At 27.5% G+C, this 19,496-nt stretch overlaps 1 protein-coding gene across 6 annotated transcripts; it reads left to right on the top strand.

Moving 5' to 3' along the window:
- Positions 1–200: 200 nt before the first annotated feature.
- Positions 201–19,446, top strand: LOC112683795. Of its 6 annotated transcripts, none has more exons than XM_025554947.1 (8): positions 201–349; positions 850–1,072; positions 1,150–1,214; positions 1,766–1,906; positions 3,256–3,432; positions 3,495–3,713; positions 3,792–3,845; positions 19,269–19,446. In XM_025554947.1, exons 2-8 carry the CDS (start codon positions 880–882, stop codon positions 19,428–19,430), a joined length of 1,011 nt encoding a protein of 336 aa, XP_025410732.1. In that variant the 5' UTR covers positions 201–349; positions 850–879; the 3' UTR covers positions 19,431–19,446. The 6 variants fall into 6 exon arrangements, with proteins under 6 accessions (XP_025410732.1, XP_025410733.1, XP_025410734.1 ...); XM_025554948.1 differs by lacking the exon at positions 19,269–19,446 and adding an exon at positions 7,646–7,690; XM_025554949.1 differs by lacking the exon at positions 19,269–19,446 and adding an exon at positions 6,932–7,054.
- Positions 19,447–19,496: the final 50 nt, after the last annotated feature.

The raw sequence follows: 19,496 nt of genomic DNA, 5'->3' as shown, positions 1-19,496 counted from the left end.
CATGTTTTAATGTTAAATTTTTTATTTTGACATTTTTACTTTAATTTACAATCGTAATTTAAAAAAAAAACACGAAGTGTCCGAAATATCACTCCAGTTTATGGTACGTCATCATTGTGTTTTTGCACGCACTGGTCGTGTGCTTGTGATATCAAATAATAAATGCGCGAAATTGTGCTACAACGTGATAATACGATTAACTAGAATTTAAAAATAACAATATTGATAAAGAGCGTTGAACACTAGAATTTGTTTAATCGAAAATGTGAAAATAACAGTTTAATTATAATGTTCTGTAAACCTTATTAAAAATTCAGATAACAAATTCAATGGTAATTAGTTCGAACAGGTAAGTAAATAATTTATGTTTTACGTTTTTGATAATGTTTAAATTTACCAAAAAAAAAAATTATGCAAATACTATCTGATAGCTTATTTCATGATAATTATTAGAAATATATTTTTTCATTCTATTTATTTTCGTACCATTGAACTGCAATTAGTTATAAACAAATGGATCGCAATAATTTTACATACCAAGCTGTAAACTCGCTAGTTCTTAAGATCTAATAAATTATTTAACTTTAAAAAGTTTTGAGCATGATTTATCTATCTATATAGCTATCTACTGGGTTGAGTTATTATATATCATTAAAAATTAACTGTGTAGTAGTAGATTGGTGGATATAGGAAATTAAACGTCTGACGCTATTAAAAATGTAGTGCCCTTATTTAGGGAAAGATACAGGGTATTTTCATGATTTTTTTTAATTTTTCGTTAACTTATGATTCCCCTTTTACCAATTGCGCCTTAATAATGTTAAGTATGTTATTTAATATATATTTCAGATTATTATCTGTAAACCACAATTTGACACTATGAAGGATTTTTTGGAATGGGTTCGTAAATGTTTTTTATTAGTTGATATGATGCATTTAGCTGATGTTGATGATGAAACTCTTCAAGTACTCATGTTTCAAAATGGATCCAGTAGAGATGAGCTTATAAAGTTGTTGGTGTACAAATTGCTATTAGACATTGATTCTGAGGGTGAAGATATACAAAAGCATAGTAATTATCTTTAATTATTATTAAGAACACAGAATATATTGCTATATAACTATGAAATGTTTATTCATTTTCTTTAGATATTGAAAAAGTATTGGTAACATTTGGGTTATTGAATAAGGAAGTTACCCGACAGTTTTTAAATGTAAGTAAAACATTTAACTTAGAAAAAAGGTTTTTTTCATTATTTTTTTACCATATATTTGAAATTGGTTTTTTTTTTGTATTGGTACTTTAAAACTACTTATGTGTTTGTACTGGTTTCATTTTATATAACATTACATTAAATCAAATACATATTGTAATTATTGTTACAGATTTTAAATTATTTAAATATTATAATATTATCAAATATGTATTATATTTTTATCAAGTACTTTAACAACTTCAATAGATAATAAATAATGTTTTATGTGTTTTTATATACACTTCTAATATGAAAATGTTGAGCTGGAAAGAGATTTAAATAAATTAATTTAATAGAAATGCTTAATAGTTGTTTTGTGTATAAAAAAATAATACTTCTTTAACATATTAAAAAATATGGAATATAAATTTAACATAAGGGTAACTTTTTTACTTATGGCAAAAATAGCATGAAAACATTCTTGAGTTAAATTATATAATTATACTTGTTATTAGTTTGTTTACATAAGTATAAAAGTATTGAAATTAAAAATTATATTTCTATTTAAGGGTAGTATGCCAACTAAGCTGCATGTAGCTACCTGGAAAAGAATTATTGAAGCTATGGTACCTAACACAACAATTGAATCTGAAGGGTCTAGTTATGACGAACTGATGAATTACATCTTTAACAAAGATCAATACTTTCAAGTAAATAATGATATTATTTTCAAAATATATTTATTTTATGTATAATCATCACATTATTATCTTCTACGCAAAGTTTAACAAAGTTGTTGTGAAGGAATTGAGCGAATGATTATGTTATTTTATATATATATTCAATGCTCTTTCATAGTCTTTCAATAGTTTTTCCAATACATAAGTCAAAATAAAATAACTCTAAAATTATATTAATTTTTTTTCGTTATTTGTTTATATTTATTTATATAAAATAAGTAATTTTGTAACATAAAGTTTATTTTAAATTTTATTTAACTCAGTTTTAGAAAATCCTAAGGTATTTTTTTCTGTTATTTTTGTGTATAGAGGAGTTAATATTTAAAATGAGAACTTAATTATCACCATAAATATTTATAATTATTTATTTTATTTTTTAATCAATTAACTTCTAGGATGATTTTTTGTTTTAATTGGTTTGGATAAAATATATTCTTAATTTTTATGTACGAAAACCAATGAATATATTATTTAGACAATAATTATTTTATTACAAGATACTTTTAAGTTAAAACAATCTAGAATGAATTATATTCAATGTATATTTTACAACAATTTTTTAAATGGAATGGTTAAATATTGCGTTCAAATGTTTAGAAATACTATGAATAACAGAACAAAATAAATGAAAATATAATATTATAGACGATAATACTCAAACCCAGGATTATATAAGATGTTTAATTAATTTATGTATGATCAGTTAGTTTTATTAGTAGTGCAATTAAATTATCATTTGTTTTTTTCTTTTATTAAATTAAAACACTTTCTTAATTAGCTCTGAATAACTAAATTTTGTATATTTAAATTGTAAAAAAATATAATTAAGAAAAATACTTACTAATAATTTATTTTTATTTATTCAATCTAAAAATAAAAATGATTTAACAATCAATTTACAAATAATGTTTTGTTTGTTTGTTATAAATACAGTTATTTAATTAAAAAAAAATTAAATATTATTTATTTAAAAATAATTGTTAGTAGGCAAGGCCGTAACTGGAAAAAAATTTCGGGGTGGGGGAGGGGTCTAACATTATTATTTAATACAATTTATAGTTAATAAACTTCATCCACCGCTAAAATGTTTCTACTTTTGAAAATTTTGGGGGGTCCGGACCCCTGGACCCCCTCAGTTACGGCCTTGTTATTAGGTATTCAATTATCATCAAAATGTATTCAATTATTGGCTTAGGAGTTTATATTATGATGTATTAAGAATCTGTAGGATTTTAATTTAACAATATCTTTATATTTATATATTATAGACAGGTATACATTTTGTGTAGTTTTAATTAGTGTATTATTTGTTTTTCCAGTCTGTTAAAAAAAAAAATTATCTCCCTCCAGAACTTATACCAAAATTGAAAGTTAAAACAAATTTAAATGAAATTACTGAGAGTATTGAGGAAACTACAGATAAATTAATTGAAATATTAAATAAACCAATCAAAACTGACATAAAAAGTGATAATAAAACTGTATCATATTATGAGGTAATAAGAATAGTTAGCAATAGTAATCATTCAATAGTGTAATAATTTTTTTACATTCATAGGAACACTCATCGAATCATGATACTTTTGAATTCATGGATTTGATATCAATTAAAAAAGATATTGAAGAGTACATTAAAATTTCAACTGATAACAAAATAACTTCATTAAATAGTGAACAACCAGTCAAAATGTCTCCTCAACAATTTCTCGAACTGACAATGAAACAAAACTTGATTCATACTGATAATTTTGAATCAAAAATTGAAGATATTGCTAAGGTTCATATTTAAACTCATATTTTATGTGAAAACTTATGACAGATCATTTTTAAATGTTATTTTTTTTTTATATTTTAGCTCGTGAAAGCAGAACAAGATTTACATATATTGACTAATTCTCTTGCAGATCAGGTATAAAAAAATTATATTTCAAATCATTGCAGGTATATTCAATTTTAAATTATATTTTGTATTCATTAAAATCCATTAGATAATATTATTTATTAATAATACAATTCTGATTTTATAAAATAATAAAAATTATATTTAAATGAAATTATTATTGGTAGTTCATATGGCATTTATATTTACATTAATAAATTATTAATTATTTTGCTAATTTTATTTAAATTAAATTCAAGTTTAAATCATTGTAATAGTAATAAAATTTATAGCATATTAAATTGTTTAATGTTAGATATTAAACAAATTAATCATTTTTAATTTATGGGATTTACTTTGTTTTAAATTAAATTATTTAATAACTTTTTAATTTTATACTAATGCCCAATGTAAAATTTTTTTTTAATCAAATATTAAACTCTATTTTTCAACCAAAATCATAGAGAACTGCGTATTTTATTTGGAAATAATGAAAAAACCAAATTTATTTAGTTTTGTTATAATTTATTTCTGAAGTATAATATGATGTATTATATTTGCCTTTATTGAAAAATATAGTTTCAATGAAGATTTTTTGTATAAAGATGAAAATATTTTATATTTAATTATGTATTAATATTATTATTACATTGTTCAGAACTTAACTATTTAAATTGATTGATAGATTTAAATTGGTAGAGGTAACAATTACTCAACATTTCTTTGTGTAGCATATTTAAAAAAAACATTATTTTATAGTATGTATACATTTTTTAGTATAATTTGTATAACAACATTAAAATGCATGTTTGTTTTTAACATGAAAAATGTTCATATTTTTATTTTTTTATTTTGTTAAGATTGAAAATGGACTATATGTGAATTTTTTTCGATATTATAACAAAGAAATGTCAATACAAGATTTTGTGAAATTTAAATTATGAGGAAGATTTAATTAGGAAGCATCTGTGTATAAAATTTAGTGTTAGGGGCTAAAAATGCATAAAGATACAAATATTAAAAAGTTTCATACACATACAGTGAAGTACATCATATTGTTTTAGAACTTATTTGGTATATAGTGATTTAGATAGGTGTTGGTAGTATTTAATGGTTTTACATTTACATGTCATTTTTTCAAATTTCGCGACTTATGAATACTTCTCAAAAAGTGTTCTTCAGAAAAAAAAGTTTAATACTACATGAGTTGAAGCGGTGGTTAAGTTTAAAACTGAAAACTGTTCTAAAAGTTTTTTCAGACTTAATATGTTTGTTAAAAGTTTAGAAACTTTGTAAAATTTTTACTTTTCTTTCTGTTTTATATTTCAATTACAATTAAATTTTAATTTTAATTAACTTTATTGTAGAATCTTTTCAATTTTTTTACTTTATCATCTATTACGAGGGCATTGTATATAGGGTGACCAGTGTTGGGACTATCTAGATAAAATTATCCAAAAGATAATCTAGATAACGTCCAAATTATCTTTCATCTTTTATCTAGGTAAATCCAGAGTATCTTTATCTTATACTTATCTTTTTGTATTTTTTCTGTCGATAGTTAATAAATGTTAAATCAACCAAAGTGGTTCTTTTTTTTTAATTAAAATAAGATTTTATTATTTTATTTAGCCGTTTTTCATAATTTGTCATACATTAATAATTGAAATATGTGAACTGTGACATTTATATGTATTTTACAATTTAAATTGTTACATTAAAAAATATTTGAATACAAATTCTTGTACAACCAAATGTTATATACTTATATACTAATATATTATCGTCATACAACTTAATGTTAACTTATATAACCAAATGAAATTTAGTTAAAAAATTATGAATAATGTAAGGCCACTTAGTAATTACTACTTGTACAGATATTAAATATAGGTAGGTATAATAAATAATAATTTAAATTAATCTACATCTGTGAATTATTTATTAACCTATTTACTTTTAAGAATAATAAGAATATTCCATCAAACCTTAAGGCATTAAATAAAAGAATTAATTTAAAAATATAGCCAATAGTCAAACCTTAATTGTTATTTCAAATAATTCTCTTTTATTTTTTTATTTTTATTTCATCTAGATAATTGAAAGATTATCTTTTATCTTTAATTTAGATAAAAACATTGGTTATCTTTCACAAAACTGGGGATGACAAATTGACTGGTCTTTTGAAATTTCTCAATAATGAATGATCATGGGGCAAAACTTAAGGACAAAACTTTTGGGATAGTAAGATGAATTATAATATCAAACAAAAAAAAAAAAAAAACACATTTGCTTTAAGTTTTATTTAAAAGACTAAATAATTTTTTTTACTATAAATATACTTAATAAATTTAATTTATATTAACTTAATATTTTGTTTTTTTGATGTTTGATTTTTAATCTTTTTAGATTCAATTGATCATAAAACTTGTTTATAATAATTTTCCTTTTATTATTGACTAGTCTAATTATATTATAAGTTATAGCAAGTATGCTAAATTTATTATTTTAGCTATATCATATTGCCTATATGTTAATAAAAAATTATTAAAATAAATCATAAGCCCAATAACATTTCATTAGTTAGAAATATTATAATGAATAATAATTTAGAATGTAATCAATTTTTTTTAATAAAAAAATACTTATTATGATAATTGATTGTTTGGGGTTGTAGAAATTCTGGTGTGCACCTTTAGCGTGAGCTTCAGGTTTTCTGCGGGCCCGGTGATAGATCTTTAGCCGTTTAAAACATTGCCCTGGGTATACTATGAGAAAGTGATCTACCGTTGTCCCCCATTATGATAGTTTTACTGCTATAGTTATCTACATAAAGCTGCTACATTTGATATTCTTGAGGTTGATAAGTAAATAAAAAAAAAAATTAAATAAATTATAAATACCTATAAAATTTTAAATTAATTGAAAATAATGAGATGGAATGCATAGAATTATCTTATCAATAAGGTTATAAGCGTAAGAATTAGTAACTGAAAAAATCTGAAAGCAATTGGAAATGTTTAGCATCTTAAAATTATGTATGTAGATTTACAGTTCTCAATGATAATCAGTATTGGTTTTATATTTTCAATTAAATTTTTTTTTTTTTTTTTTAGGCAAAATCTGATATTCAATAAGGTGACGTGAAGATATTAATGAATAACAGTTAATATAATTCTTATAGTTTGATTGTCAATACATATAAATGTATCAACACTAAGTGAGCAGTTTTATACTTTTATAACTTTATATCAGAGTAGTTTTGTGATAATTAATAAATAAAAAACTTTTCGAGTTAAAATAAATTAGTTTCTATTGATACACATTTTAGAGGTTTTTCAAAAGTTGTAATATATATAGTTATGAAGTTTTTAAAATATCTTGAGTCTAAAATATGTAGTATTACCTACCACGTGGCTATTTGATAGATATAAAACCTAAAATCTCTAATTGTTCTTATCGAAATTTGCTTATATTTAGCATAAGACAAGATAATAATCTCTAAATTAAATTCGCAAACATTTTTAAACATATATATTAAATTAATCATACAATAATAGTGCTGATGATGAAAAATAATATCCAATAAATTTAGTAAATGATAATATTATCTTAGATTTAAGAAGATAAATGATTTTTTATTGTATTAATCGGAACGGTTTTGAGTACATTTGATGAAGTTTTATTTATTCACTGTGGTCTGTTAACATGATAATTTTCTCTAATTTTTTTTATGTTGTCTAAAATATTATATTATAATATTTCGTCATAACCTGTAACGGATCAAAATATTTAAATTCCGCTATAGATATGTATTTTCTTTTTTACAGCTTTCGAGTTCCACAGATGTGCAAATGTAATACTCATCTGAGATTTATAGTTTTATTTTGCTATTTTTACTGGTATATCACGTACCTATATATGACGTATAATACGCGCACGCTATACGAATAATAATATTGTATTTTACGCTAACTCCAAGTGTCCAAAATTTGTAATTCGAATTTTCTAATGTTAATAAAAAAAATAAAAATATTCACTCTTCTATATATATATATATATATATATATATCTTTTCTCGGTGGTTTTTTCAACGTGGAATACATTTATGTTATGATGCACGTTACTTAATAAAGTTATAAATATTCTAAATTGTCATAGAAAATGTTATAGAAAAAGTTTTTTAATTCAAGTATTTTTTACTAATTTTTAATAATTAAATTACTCATCTCATTAAATAATTTCAAATATCGACTTATTTTTTTTAATAAAACGTTTATCAATGTACCAGTTTTGTTTAATATTGTGTAGTTTTGAGTGAGAACGTAAATAATTTTTTTCCGCAAAAAAAGAAAAGTAAAAATTCATAAACCATTGATCGAATTGTCATTTTCAGAAAACTATTTTCTTCTTGAATCGATTTTGAAAGTTAGACAAGGGAAATTATTTAAGTATTAGAACCGCGTGTAGTTAAAAGTTAAAAATTAAAAGTAAATTACCAATCATCTAATATTTCCACTTAATATTATAAAATGTATTATTAGTAGATTTATTTATTTATTTGATTATGCTATGCTTAAACAGAAAAAGGGTAAAAATGTAATTATTAATATTTATTTTTTATTGGTATGGTTAGGTAGTATCGATTAAGTTCTCTCAGTACCTTATTTCTAACTTACGTCTTCTGTCTGTCTAGCTGTCCACTTAAAATAATAATTAAAAATTTACAATTTTAACTAGGTATATAATGGGTTATCTATGCAGTACATTTATTATATACTTTAATGAATACAAAAATGTTAAATTAAATTATACTTTAACATATGCAAAACTAAAGTTTTGAACATATTACGTATGACGTTGAATCAATTAGAAGTAGGTGCGTAAGTACCTATCGTTTTCTTCCTTGCTATTTGTGTTTGGCCATATAGTTAAAAATAAAAGTCCACATAGGAAAATTTTATTTGATTGTTCTTCGACTTTTAAGAATATATAATGCTCAATATATTGCTCAAAAAAAACATAAAAAATATGTTGACTGCGTTTGACACGTTGACAACTACGTGTTCCTATTCAATTTTTAACAAGTGCCTATTTAAAATATTATTTGTGTTTAAAAAGTTCATTATCCAATTAAATAGGGGACTGGTAGTAGTGTGCAGTCAACGAATTGAATATTCCAGAGATAATCACGTCATTAAAATAACTCTATGGCATCATGCCGCCTTATAGTTTTTTTAGTTTTTAAATTCCGAGCAGATAATATTAATATAGTGAGAAAGCTGCAGCATCAGGTCCACTAAGTTTCGATTAAATTATTTTCCTTTTAATTTATTTTGTGAGGTGTTTAAAAATTTCTCGTCAACAATTGTTTGAAAACTGATTTCAGATTTTAAGTCCCTCGGGATTATTATTGTTATCAGTCTATGATTTTAAATTAGTGAGATTCTAAATAATGAAACTAATAATGCTAAATTTACATAATTCTGAAAGAAAAAAAATTAATAGTATTTTACAATGAGAGTGGTTAATGGCTTAATAGTCATTAAAATCAAAATTTATCATAGACGTTTTAATACATTTCATCTAAAAAAAGGTTTTTTTAATGATTAAAAATAATATTTTTTTAGATTTCTACAGTTTATACTAGAATAACTGCAGTTTGTTCTAGTTAAAAAATGTACAGTTAGTTTCATTTTATCGAAATTCGTCGTTGTCATTGGTTTCGTGACAAATACTTAATTCTTAATAGTCAATAATTTATAATAAGCTCAACACATATACTTATTCGACTATTATACGTCGCCAACATATACTGTACCTAAAAAATTGCTTATCTACGTACACATAGCTGTTCAATTTTCATGTTGCAGGTATCATAATGAAATTGTAGATAGAAAAGTGAATTTTTTTTTATAACATACTCTTTATTAGTTTGAACTATCATTGGTGTAAAATAAATGTTTTAATTTAAAAATAATTAACACAAGTTGAAGTTAAAATATTTATTATATTATTATATAAATAATAAAAATACTTATATAAGTATATAATTACTGAAGTGTGCATAATTTAAATATGATAAATACGTTATAATGAAATATTTAATAAAATTGTAAATTTTTATTACTTGAAAATTAAAAAAGGGACCAAATTTCATTCAGGCGACTGATGGCTAGTTGTAAAATAAATCATCTTTTTTTTTCTCGTTAGTTTTTTATTTTTTATTTCTTTTAACTATTAAATTATAACAGTTTTTACTTAACGGTGTTGTTCTGACTCCACTATGTCGGTACTTAATTATTTTCATTAATTTTCCTAGCTTTGTCAGCGTGATGCATGTACATACGTTTGAGGAATAAGGATTACATTAAATTGAACTTACAGTACGTATAACCAAGAACGTTTCTTTATTTATCAATGAATTTTAGTTTAAATTTTTTTTATTTAATTGTTTATACAATATTATTGTATAAATAATAACATATGCTTACTAGATCGAATTTTAACGATTTGTATATTATTATTAAACGGAGCGTTTAAGACAAACACTAGTAAACAAAATTAAACAGAATGAGGATTTGATCGTTGGTGTATCTATATTGCTATATACTTTATTGTAAACAGAAAAATGGCAAGAAATTCAACACTAATTATTAAATAGCAGAGTAAGTATTATTATGCATTTATACTATAGGTGTATATCATAATTCATGTTTTAACTTTTAGTTCAGGTACTTTGAAACCAGTAGTGCACACAGAATTCATTTTTTCGGGGAGGGTGATTATTAATAATTTACTATTGAGATTAATTTTATGTAAACCTATGCAAACATATGGTAAAATGTTTATGAAGGAAGAAATTTTGTAGGGGAGGTAATGAACCTCCTCCTTTATGCGTGCCACTGGTTGTGACTCTATGACATCTACAAACATTTTAGTTTTAAAAAGTCACATGTTATCCGGTTATCAGGAAAATAGTTCAAATATATTAGAGATTCGATTGTGGTTTTCTGTCGACTACCTAACTGGCAAATCGAGTATATAAATAATAAATACTAAAAAAGGAAAATATAGAAAATTATTTACACAAAAAAAATCTCCAAGTATAGATAGAAATCAAGGGCTGAAAGAGAATATGATCTCAACAGGAGAGCAGAATATCGACAGTTGACCATACGAAGTTATAATAAAAAAATTTAATACATATATGATATATAAAAAAAACTGCCAATACTATACTCAGCCAGTGAGTAAATAAAGAATGCGGACAAATTTATTTTGAAAACGGTAAATGTTCCTAATTACGTAATATAATGGAAGAGAAAAAAAAGAATAATTTTCAATCCATTGATGATAGAAAAATATAATATAATATTCAAAAATAAACTTTTTATTCGATAAGAGTAGAGGTCGTTTTTTATATAATATAAAAGCTAATTCTTTTATTTAGTATAGGATTCTTTAAAAAAAAGATTTTATATAAATCGGTCATGCAAATAACTTTTATTAGATACGAAGGTTCACTGAACATATAGTAATAATAATTATATACTAGTCATGAATAAAAAATATTTCTACAGATCATTTTTTTATTGACCAACCGAAATACGTATAAAAATAAGTATGATATCATGTGTAATTTGTCGAAAGTGGATAAAATGTATGGAAGTTTTTGATTGAATAATTGACATTACATATACTTATATGCATATCAGCTAGGATTATATAAAATGACCTTTTATCCTTGGTTGTTATAATTTAATTTCGGAAAGAAAAAACACGATGTGTTAAATTTGTGATTAGTGGACACCTAGTGTTATATGTAAAAAAAAAAGAATAAAATATATATTTTACACGGTTTAATATCTTTTAACAGCATATAAACTATGAGTTACAAACTGTAATGATTATTATGGAATAGATTCGAATAGATTTAATAAACTTATAGCGTAAAGACGGAATAGAGTAGGTAATTAAGTTGTAATTGAATCTTTTTACCAAAAAGTATTACAAATTATATCAAACAATTAATGCAAACAAATAATCGTGTTGCCGAAACGTTCGTTATTTTTCTGAAGAAAATTAAAACACTGGGTTAGTATCACTATCAGTATTAACAGTTAGTACTAAATTAATTCATATAGTATAAATGTCACATATTTCAAATTTCAATGATTTAAAACTATAGTTTTCAAACTTTTTTGTTTGCTAAGCCCGTAAATTCCTATAAAAATTTACTGAGCTCCAAAAATCAGTAAAGTCGATTTGAGTTAACAATAATAATCACATAAAAAATTATGTAATAATGTTTCATCAAATGCATCAATATTAAGAATCGATTCTTTTTTTTCTTTAAAAGCTGAGATTTTGTAATTTGCAGCGAAACCGGTTGTAATTTTATCTTGTATTGATAAATTTACTTCATTTGATTATGTGAAAATATCATCCAAGTAATGAAGTCGAAATAACCAAATTTTATCAGTTAGTCTGAGTTGTAAATTAAATTGGTGTTTGATGGAAAAAGCGAACAATTCATTGCGCAATTCAAGTAATTGTACCAATTTTTTTTACATCAATAACTAAGAAATATAATAATATTTAATTAAATTAATTTAGATATATCCATGAAGCCACGGAGCCCCTAAACTTCTCTTTCGGAGTCCTAGGGCTCCGTGGAGCATAGTTTGTGAACCGCTGAATTAAAACTTGTACTAGGTATCCAATATTTTTTAATTAAATCAGCTTCGATGTCGTTTCAAAAATGTAAGCAAAAATAAACACTTTTACTAGTAATAAATTACGAAGAATTTTATATCTCATTTTATTTATCATTTGTTTACCAAATCTGTGTATCTGTAAACCATATATAATTTTTTTTTTGTGATCATTTTCACCCTACCATATCTAGTGTATTATTTATTGCAATACTGACACCGATGTATAAAATATCAATTTCTCTTATTTGCCATTATATTTAACTCCAAACTAGTTAATTCATTCGATAGTGTTTTTGGTTTTAGATGCGTATACTTCGTTGTAGTAAACTTTTTTTTTTTCCCCCGGTTGTCCGAAAAATCCTTATTCTCCGTGCAGCGATTACGCTGTAACGAAACAGACGTACCGTTTGCCGTACGGAACAAAAGTTTCTCCGGCAGCCCGTTTGCATGTACGCGCGTGTTTGGTGTACGCGGGAGCTATCGGACTATTATTATACCACGTGTTCCAGGGATCGCTCGCGCTGAGATTCCACTCGAGTAATTCAGTAGGTGCCACGTGTGCGTGCGAGTCGATGCGTATATTGCACACGGCAGTAATATATATTTATATATCTAAAGCGGATCCAGAAATTATTTCGGGGGAAGGGGTGATTAATGTATCTGGTACTAAATTTATTCAATCGGGTAGTAGTACTGCAATACTTTTTGTTGCAATCGTTTTTGCAATTGATTCTTACGACTTTAATGCTTCCACATGTACTACGGATTTTTATACTTAATAAAACATCGATCATGCCGGTTTTTCGTTTTTCACGTGCAAGTATGACTTCGTGTTAATAAGTTTTCTCAAGGATTCGGGTAATTTTGTCATTACTTCTCCCCGGATCAGCCACTGATCTATACCCAGAGAGTTGGTGCTGCGCGTTAGTGTCCTTAGCCGTCCGCTTGCGTTCCAATACAACTTAAAACAAGCTGCGGCGGAGTCAATCGAACTCGAACGGCCGTTACCACTACAACGGTCCGCGGTTGTACACCACAGACGTGGTAATATCGCACACGCGCGTGCACACAGACACACGCGGACACGTGCACGACGCACACGTACATCGACATTTGCTCGGGCGGGGACGGGGTAGAGCGAGAGATTTAAATATAGAACATGCGTGAGTGAGCGTGCGTGTGTACGTGTGTGTGTTCACATATAGCGAATATCGCGTGCGTGTGTTGCGGCGGCGGTGGTGGCGTCGGCGGAGACGTCGTCGCGCTCCGTCTCTGTGCTTACGCGTCCATAAGTCGTGCGAGTGCCGCCGCCACACCGTGTGTCGTCTAGGACGCATCGCCGCCGGCAAAAGACGACAACCGCGGTAACGCACGGGTCGTGCGATTCGTACAGATTTTCTTTTCCATTCGTCCGGACGCCATCTCCCTACCCAGCGAAGTGTTTCGCGCGACCAAACGGCCGTTTCCGTTTCGTCCGCGAACGAATATCGATCGAAAGTTTTCGTCTCCGCTGAACCGGTTTTTCGTTACCGCGCTCTGCGCGTTTGGCCGTATTCGTAGCTCGCATATTCCGGGAGCGCAACAAACGGATTTCGTTATTACTGAAAAAAGTGAGTACCTTTTAGTCCCTTTGATTTTTTTCCAGTAAAACAACGTATTTTTCGCGCGCCTTATCCGGAAAGATCGTCGCCATTTTCACCTTGTCGAGCTTCTCCTCGTCGGTTTACGGCCAATTTGGCTTTCGAAATGAACAATACGTGTTCACCACCGTTCATTGTTTGCCGATGCATTCCAACGAGTCAATTAGTAAATTATATAATAAAATAATGCTGATAATGTAATAATAATTATAATAGATGTCCAAAATGACCGCTCTGTTTCCTTCTCGATCTCATGTCTCATTATATCCGATGATGTGTACGATTTACGTTTCCGTAATCGCATTGATGAATTGTTCTTAAATACTTCTGCCGTAGTCGTTTAAAACCCATTAAACGTGTGGCCAGTTTATATATACCACAGTCTTTATTACTTCACCAGCCAGTGCTGTATGTTTCTCGGATTATTTACTTTTGAAATTACTGCCATGATCCTCTGGAAGTTATACAAAATTCTACACGTGTAGTGGTATATTAGTAAAAAATTACCATTGTTTTAGGGAGAAAAATGAGTTTTAATAATAAGTCGCGTGTTCGAAACTAAAACCATGTTATTAATTTAGTTGGATGCACTTAAAACAATAATTATTAGCGAAAACAAAAGTAATAATTACTTCAACGACAATTACTGTCACAATAAACATCTTATACCTAATCATTAATACTCGTTTATAGAATTTACCTATAATTTATTCATAATTTTTATTTTATTTTTTATTTTGGATTTATTTTTTTTTGTTTTTATTTAAAATATTGAGCCAAGTCCTGTTAGTTATTTATAAATAAGATGGATAAAAAGTTATTATAAAACAAACATTTTTATTGAATGTAGTGTGGAAAAATTGAAATATGATAAGTAATATAACATATATTTTATTATATACAGTTTTTAAATAAATGTGTAATTATGTATTTAGCATTACTAAGTGCTATTAAAATTTTTATTAAACTTACTAATAAGTGTTTTAAGTTTTAGATTAAACGAAATCGATTTATTTTTGTCACTTTTGTCTCTTGAACTATCTATTTAATTTATACTTTTAAATCCAAGAAAGTTGATAGAAAGTCTAATAAAAAAAAAAAATGTCAACAACGTTTAATAAATAAAATAAAATTATACATATATTGAAAAATATTTTAATTTTGAGTTCATGCTAATCACATTAAATGATTACGGACACATGTCTATGGTTAAATTAGTTTGGACATATTTTTTAAAACTTTGATTATTATTTTGGTATGTGTTGTAATCGGCTAATTTCATTTAATTGCATTGTATTATTCAAGCTATTTTTATATATTTTATTTTTAATTAGATGAATAAAAAAGTCTAGGATTTTGCTTGAATTTTAAAAAATTAACTTTTTTAATTATATCAATAAAAAAAAAAAAAATGATAGTACTGAAAGTTTTCCAAAAATCGAGAAGATTATTCGTATATCTTTACTAATTATAGTCTGTAACAAAAAATCACATGCAATAACTATGTCACATCGGTTTTTATTATAATAGGATATAATATACTCGTACATATAGTTATTTTCATAATTCAAATCTAAAGCATTCCTTTAATTTGATCAACGATCGTTATAAAAAAATAAATTACATTCCATTAATCATATAGGGCATGCCAAAAATTATAATTTAGTGTTTTTGTATAATTGTCACAGGTTTGAAAATCGTTACAAGCAAAAGGATGTTGGTTGACCTAAAGGTTCATAACATAGTGTTGATTAATTAATATGTACAGACTTAATTTTAATTTAATTGTTTTATTTTTCAATTATTATTGAAAAATATTTTATAAATATTGTTCTTTTGCAATACATTTGAATGTCAATTTAATACAATATATTTTTGATACTCCGATAACCTAATTTATTATTTACTTAAACTTTTATAATTTGTGTATTAGTAATTAATATGAAAAATATCTTGATGAAATTACATATTTACTTTCAATTTTTATACGAACACCATTAAAAAAAAACATTGGATTTTTTTCCAAAAATAACTTATTTATAAACTTTATATATGTGAGTTATTTTAGGTGTATACAATAAAGCAACTATAGGCTTAATTAAGTTATTTGTACATATTTTTCAAATTTAAGTTTGACAGTGTGGTTATTTTTAAAATTGGTTTAATATTTGGAAGTCAGTCGTATATTAGTGAATATTTACTCATATTTCATAGCAATCTTATTAAAAAAAATCTATTGCAAGTACAGTTCTGAATCCAACTAGCCATATATGAGAAAAGACTACTTACATTTATCTTTGTAATAGTTGTACCGTGAAATATAAAGTGGTAGGTTAAGTAAATGATAAATAACGAATATTCTTTTAATGTTCAAACCCATTGGACGTGCTATACACAACTCTAAATTATATTATTTCAAAAATAATTTCCTGGAAAAAATGTTTATATCAAACTAATGGTCGTTCGCTTCAATTGGAAATAAAAACTTGACGTAACGAAAAAATAATAAAGTTGTTTATATTATAAATTTGTTTAAATTTTATAAAACAACGGTATATATTGAACTCTCGATAATCCGGTAGATATCAGACCAGAAGAATGTTGGATTAACGAAAACGCTGGATAAATGAAGTTTCACATAAAAACGCATCTTTACTTATTGAAAAACCTTAATTTATTTTATTGAAACTTATAAATAATACATGCGTACATACATACTAATTTATGACGTACTGTGAATTAATCTTATAACAGTACAGTTAAAAAAATATATATATACATAAATTTGTTTTTGTTTTTTGTTTCAAATGATGATTTTAAGAAAACATTTTAAGATAAAATACTGTCGGATTACTGGACATACCGGATTATCGTACGGCCGGATTACCGAGAGTTTACTGTATTTTACATTATATGTACTGGATGATTATCAGAGCTTCTCGAAAACCAATATCGAATAGTTAAAATTTCCCGATAGTGTTTATACTGAAAAATATACATGCATGGAGAATTTGCACTGTGTTTTATATACCGTTTAACGTTTTTTAATACTTACTCGATGAGGAAAATGACGATGGCTAACGTTTAAAAGGTTTTATTGCTTAAAATCGAAACTATAAAAATTGGTCAAGCAACGATTTTATAAATGAATGCGAAACAGAGCGAATCAGTCATAATACTATTATTACATATATGATCATCATCATGTCCGCAACGATGCGAAGACTTTTATATTACACTAGTCTGCAGTCCGCGTGCATCAGTCGATCCGACGACGGTGTTTTTGATCCGTTCGGAATGGTTGCCAACAGCAGCTGCGGTCTGGAATAGTGTGTCTTGTACACGTAACCGCCCCAGGATGTCCGTATCATATACGTATAGTATTATGTAGGCATTTAGCTGCTGTGCAGCACCGAAGAATAGACTCGTTATTATTATTTTACTGCGCAGTATAACGCGTATAGTAACAAAGATGACAGTAATTATTACCGTCGTTTAAAGAGACGTAGGCCGATAAAAAGAAATAAAAAAAAAAAAGAAAAACCAGGAATGAAGAATCTCTGCGTTGTGGCGTCTTGGTGTACCTTATAGTGTAGAGGTTGATTTATTCGTGCGCATAAATGCAGCTATATAGTCACTCTGTGCGTCTAATCCGAAACCAGAGCCGTTCACCCCTGTCACCCATGTCGCCGTTGTTAAACTCGTCCGGTCGGTGACAATAAAAATGGCTTCGTCTTTGCGTTTTTTTTTTATGACCTAGGGGACCGGGAATATTATATTCTTAGGGTCTCCGTTTGACAGCAGTCGGTGGTGGTTGCAGTCGTCATACTATAACATAGTAACGTAACGTCTTTCATTGAACACGAGCCCACGTGCATTATAATAATAATATATCTTAATCCTTTTAAAGGAATATAGTTTCTCAGGGACCCGATGTGCACATATAATTATGTGCGATGTACCTATTTACACGTTTATAAATACCTATTTTTCCGTCATTGTATTATATATACATTATATTCATATTGCCACGTTATTGTTTTGACCGTGGACGATAATAACACGTTGTTGCGTGAGTCGTCAGTGCTTCGTCCGATTTTACTTAAAGAAAACAACCACCGGAATAAAATCTTATAAACTTATGTAACGTATTTGACCGTTCATACAGACGGTAGTTACATACATAGTTATAGTACAGCATTATACCATGGTGTATTTTTCAAAGTCTTCGCTGATAACAGCGTATTCGTTATTAGTCGTCATCAGCACAGTTCTTTTTTTTCTTCTTCTATTATTAAAACACATGAACGGTTCGCCGAGCGAAAAATAGGATTCCATACGCTTTGGATTAAATCTTATATGGCGCTTGCGCATCCGTCATGAATGCCCAAGCGAAATGGAAGTATTCGATTTGAACGAATCGTTATTAGAACCAATCATGTTTTCAACGTACCCCAAGGTAGTACGCTAAAATCGTCACGCTTACGCGCTCGGAAATCGCCGACAACTGTTTAATCCCGACAGCGGTTTCTCATCGTCACACGTGTCGCACGTGTTACGTTTTTATTTTTCAGTTTGAATATCATACGATTATCATCGTGTTGATAGATCGTTGTTTTTAACGTTGACACGGCGGCGACAGAATTTTGATTGAAACGCGAGCTGTCGGGTATTTTTCGACTAGAGGTAAACACAGACCGAGCTTTTCGTAGCCATCGGATACTGGGAATATAATACGCATTTATGCCGGAGAATCAGAAAACACGACTGAAGCGAAATACATGTACGGAATAATGTACGTATGTTAAATGATCGATGAGATTTTTTTTGATTCGTTAAATTCGGTTAATTCGTCGTCACTACACGTAAGCGATACCGTTGCAATTTTTGACTGCAATATTTAAAGCATTAATTGTTATCAATACTGTTTGGTCGTTGTAGTCATATACTCGTTGTCGGGTAGTGGTTAATGCGGATTGAAACCGGTGCGTCATCCGTTTACGACGAAATCGTTCGACAACTCGTAACAATATGCACATACATCATCGTGTATATTATCGTTTATGAACGTCATGTGCGTCGGTGTGTTACAGGTCGTCAACGACGACGAGTGTGGTGGAAGACGAGAATCCGCGGGACACCGACGTCGACGACAACGAAGAGCGGTCGCTGCGAGACGAGGACGCGGACGGCTTTCAGGACGCGGAGATTTTTCAGGACGCGGAGGAATTTCAGGACGTGGAGATCGGCATTGAACCCGTGACCGCGGCGGACGAGATGATGCCGGCCGCGGCGGTAGCGACGGCCGTACTGTCGGCACT

Source organism: Sipha flava, unplaced genomic scaffold, assembly GCF_003268045.1.
Source record: "Sipha flava isolate LNK unplaced genomic scaffold, YSA_version1 236_pilon_pilon, whole genome shotgun sequence".
NCBI classification, from domain to species: domain Eukaryota; kingdom Metazoa; phylum Arthropoda; class Insecta; order Hemiptera; family Aphididae; genus Sipha; species Sipha flava.
Note: the sequence above shows the minus strand (reverse complement) of the source record. Positions and strands in the feature narration are given on the sequence as shown.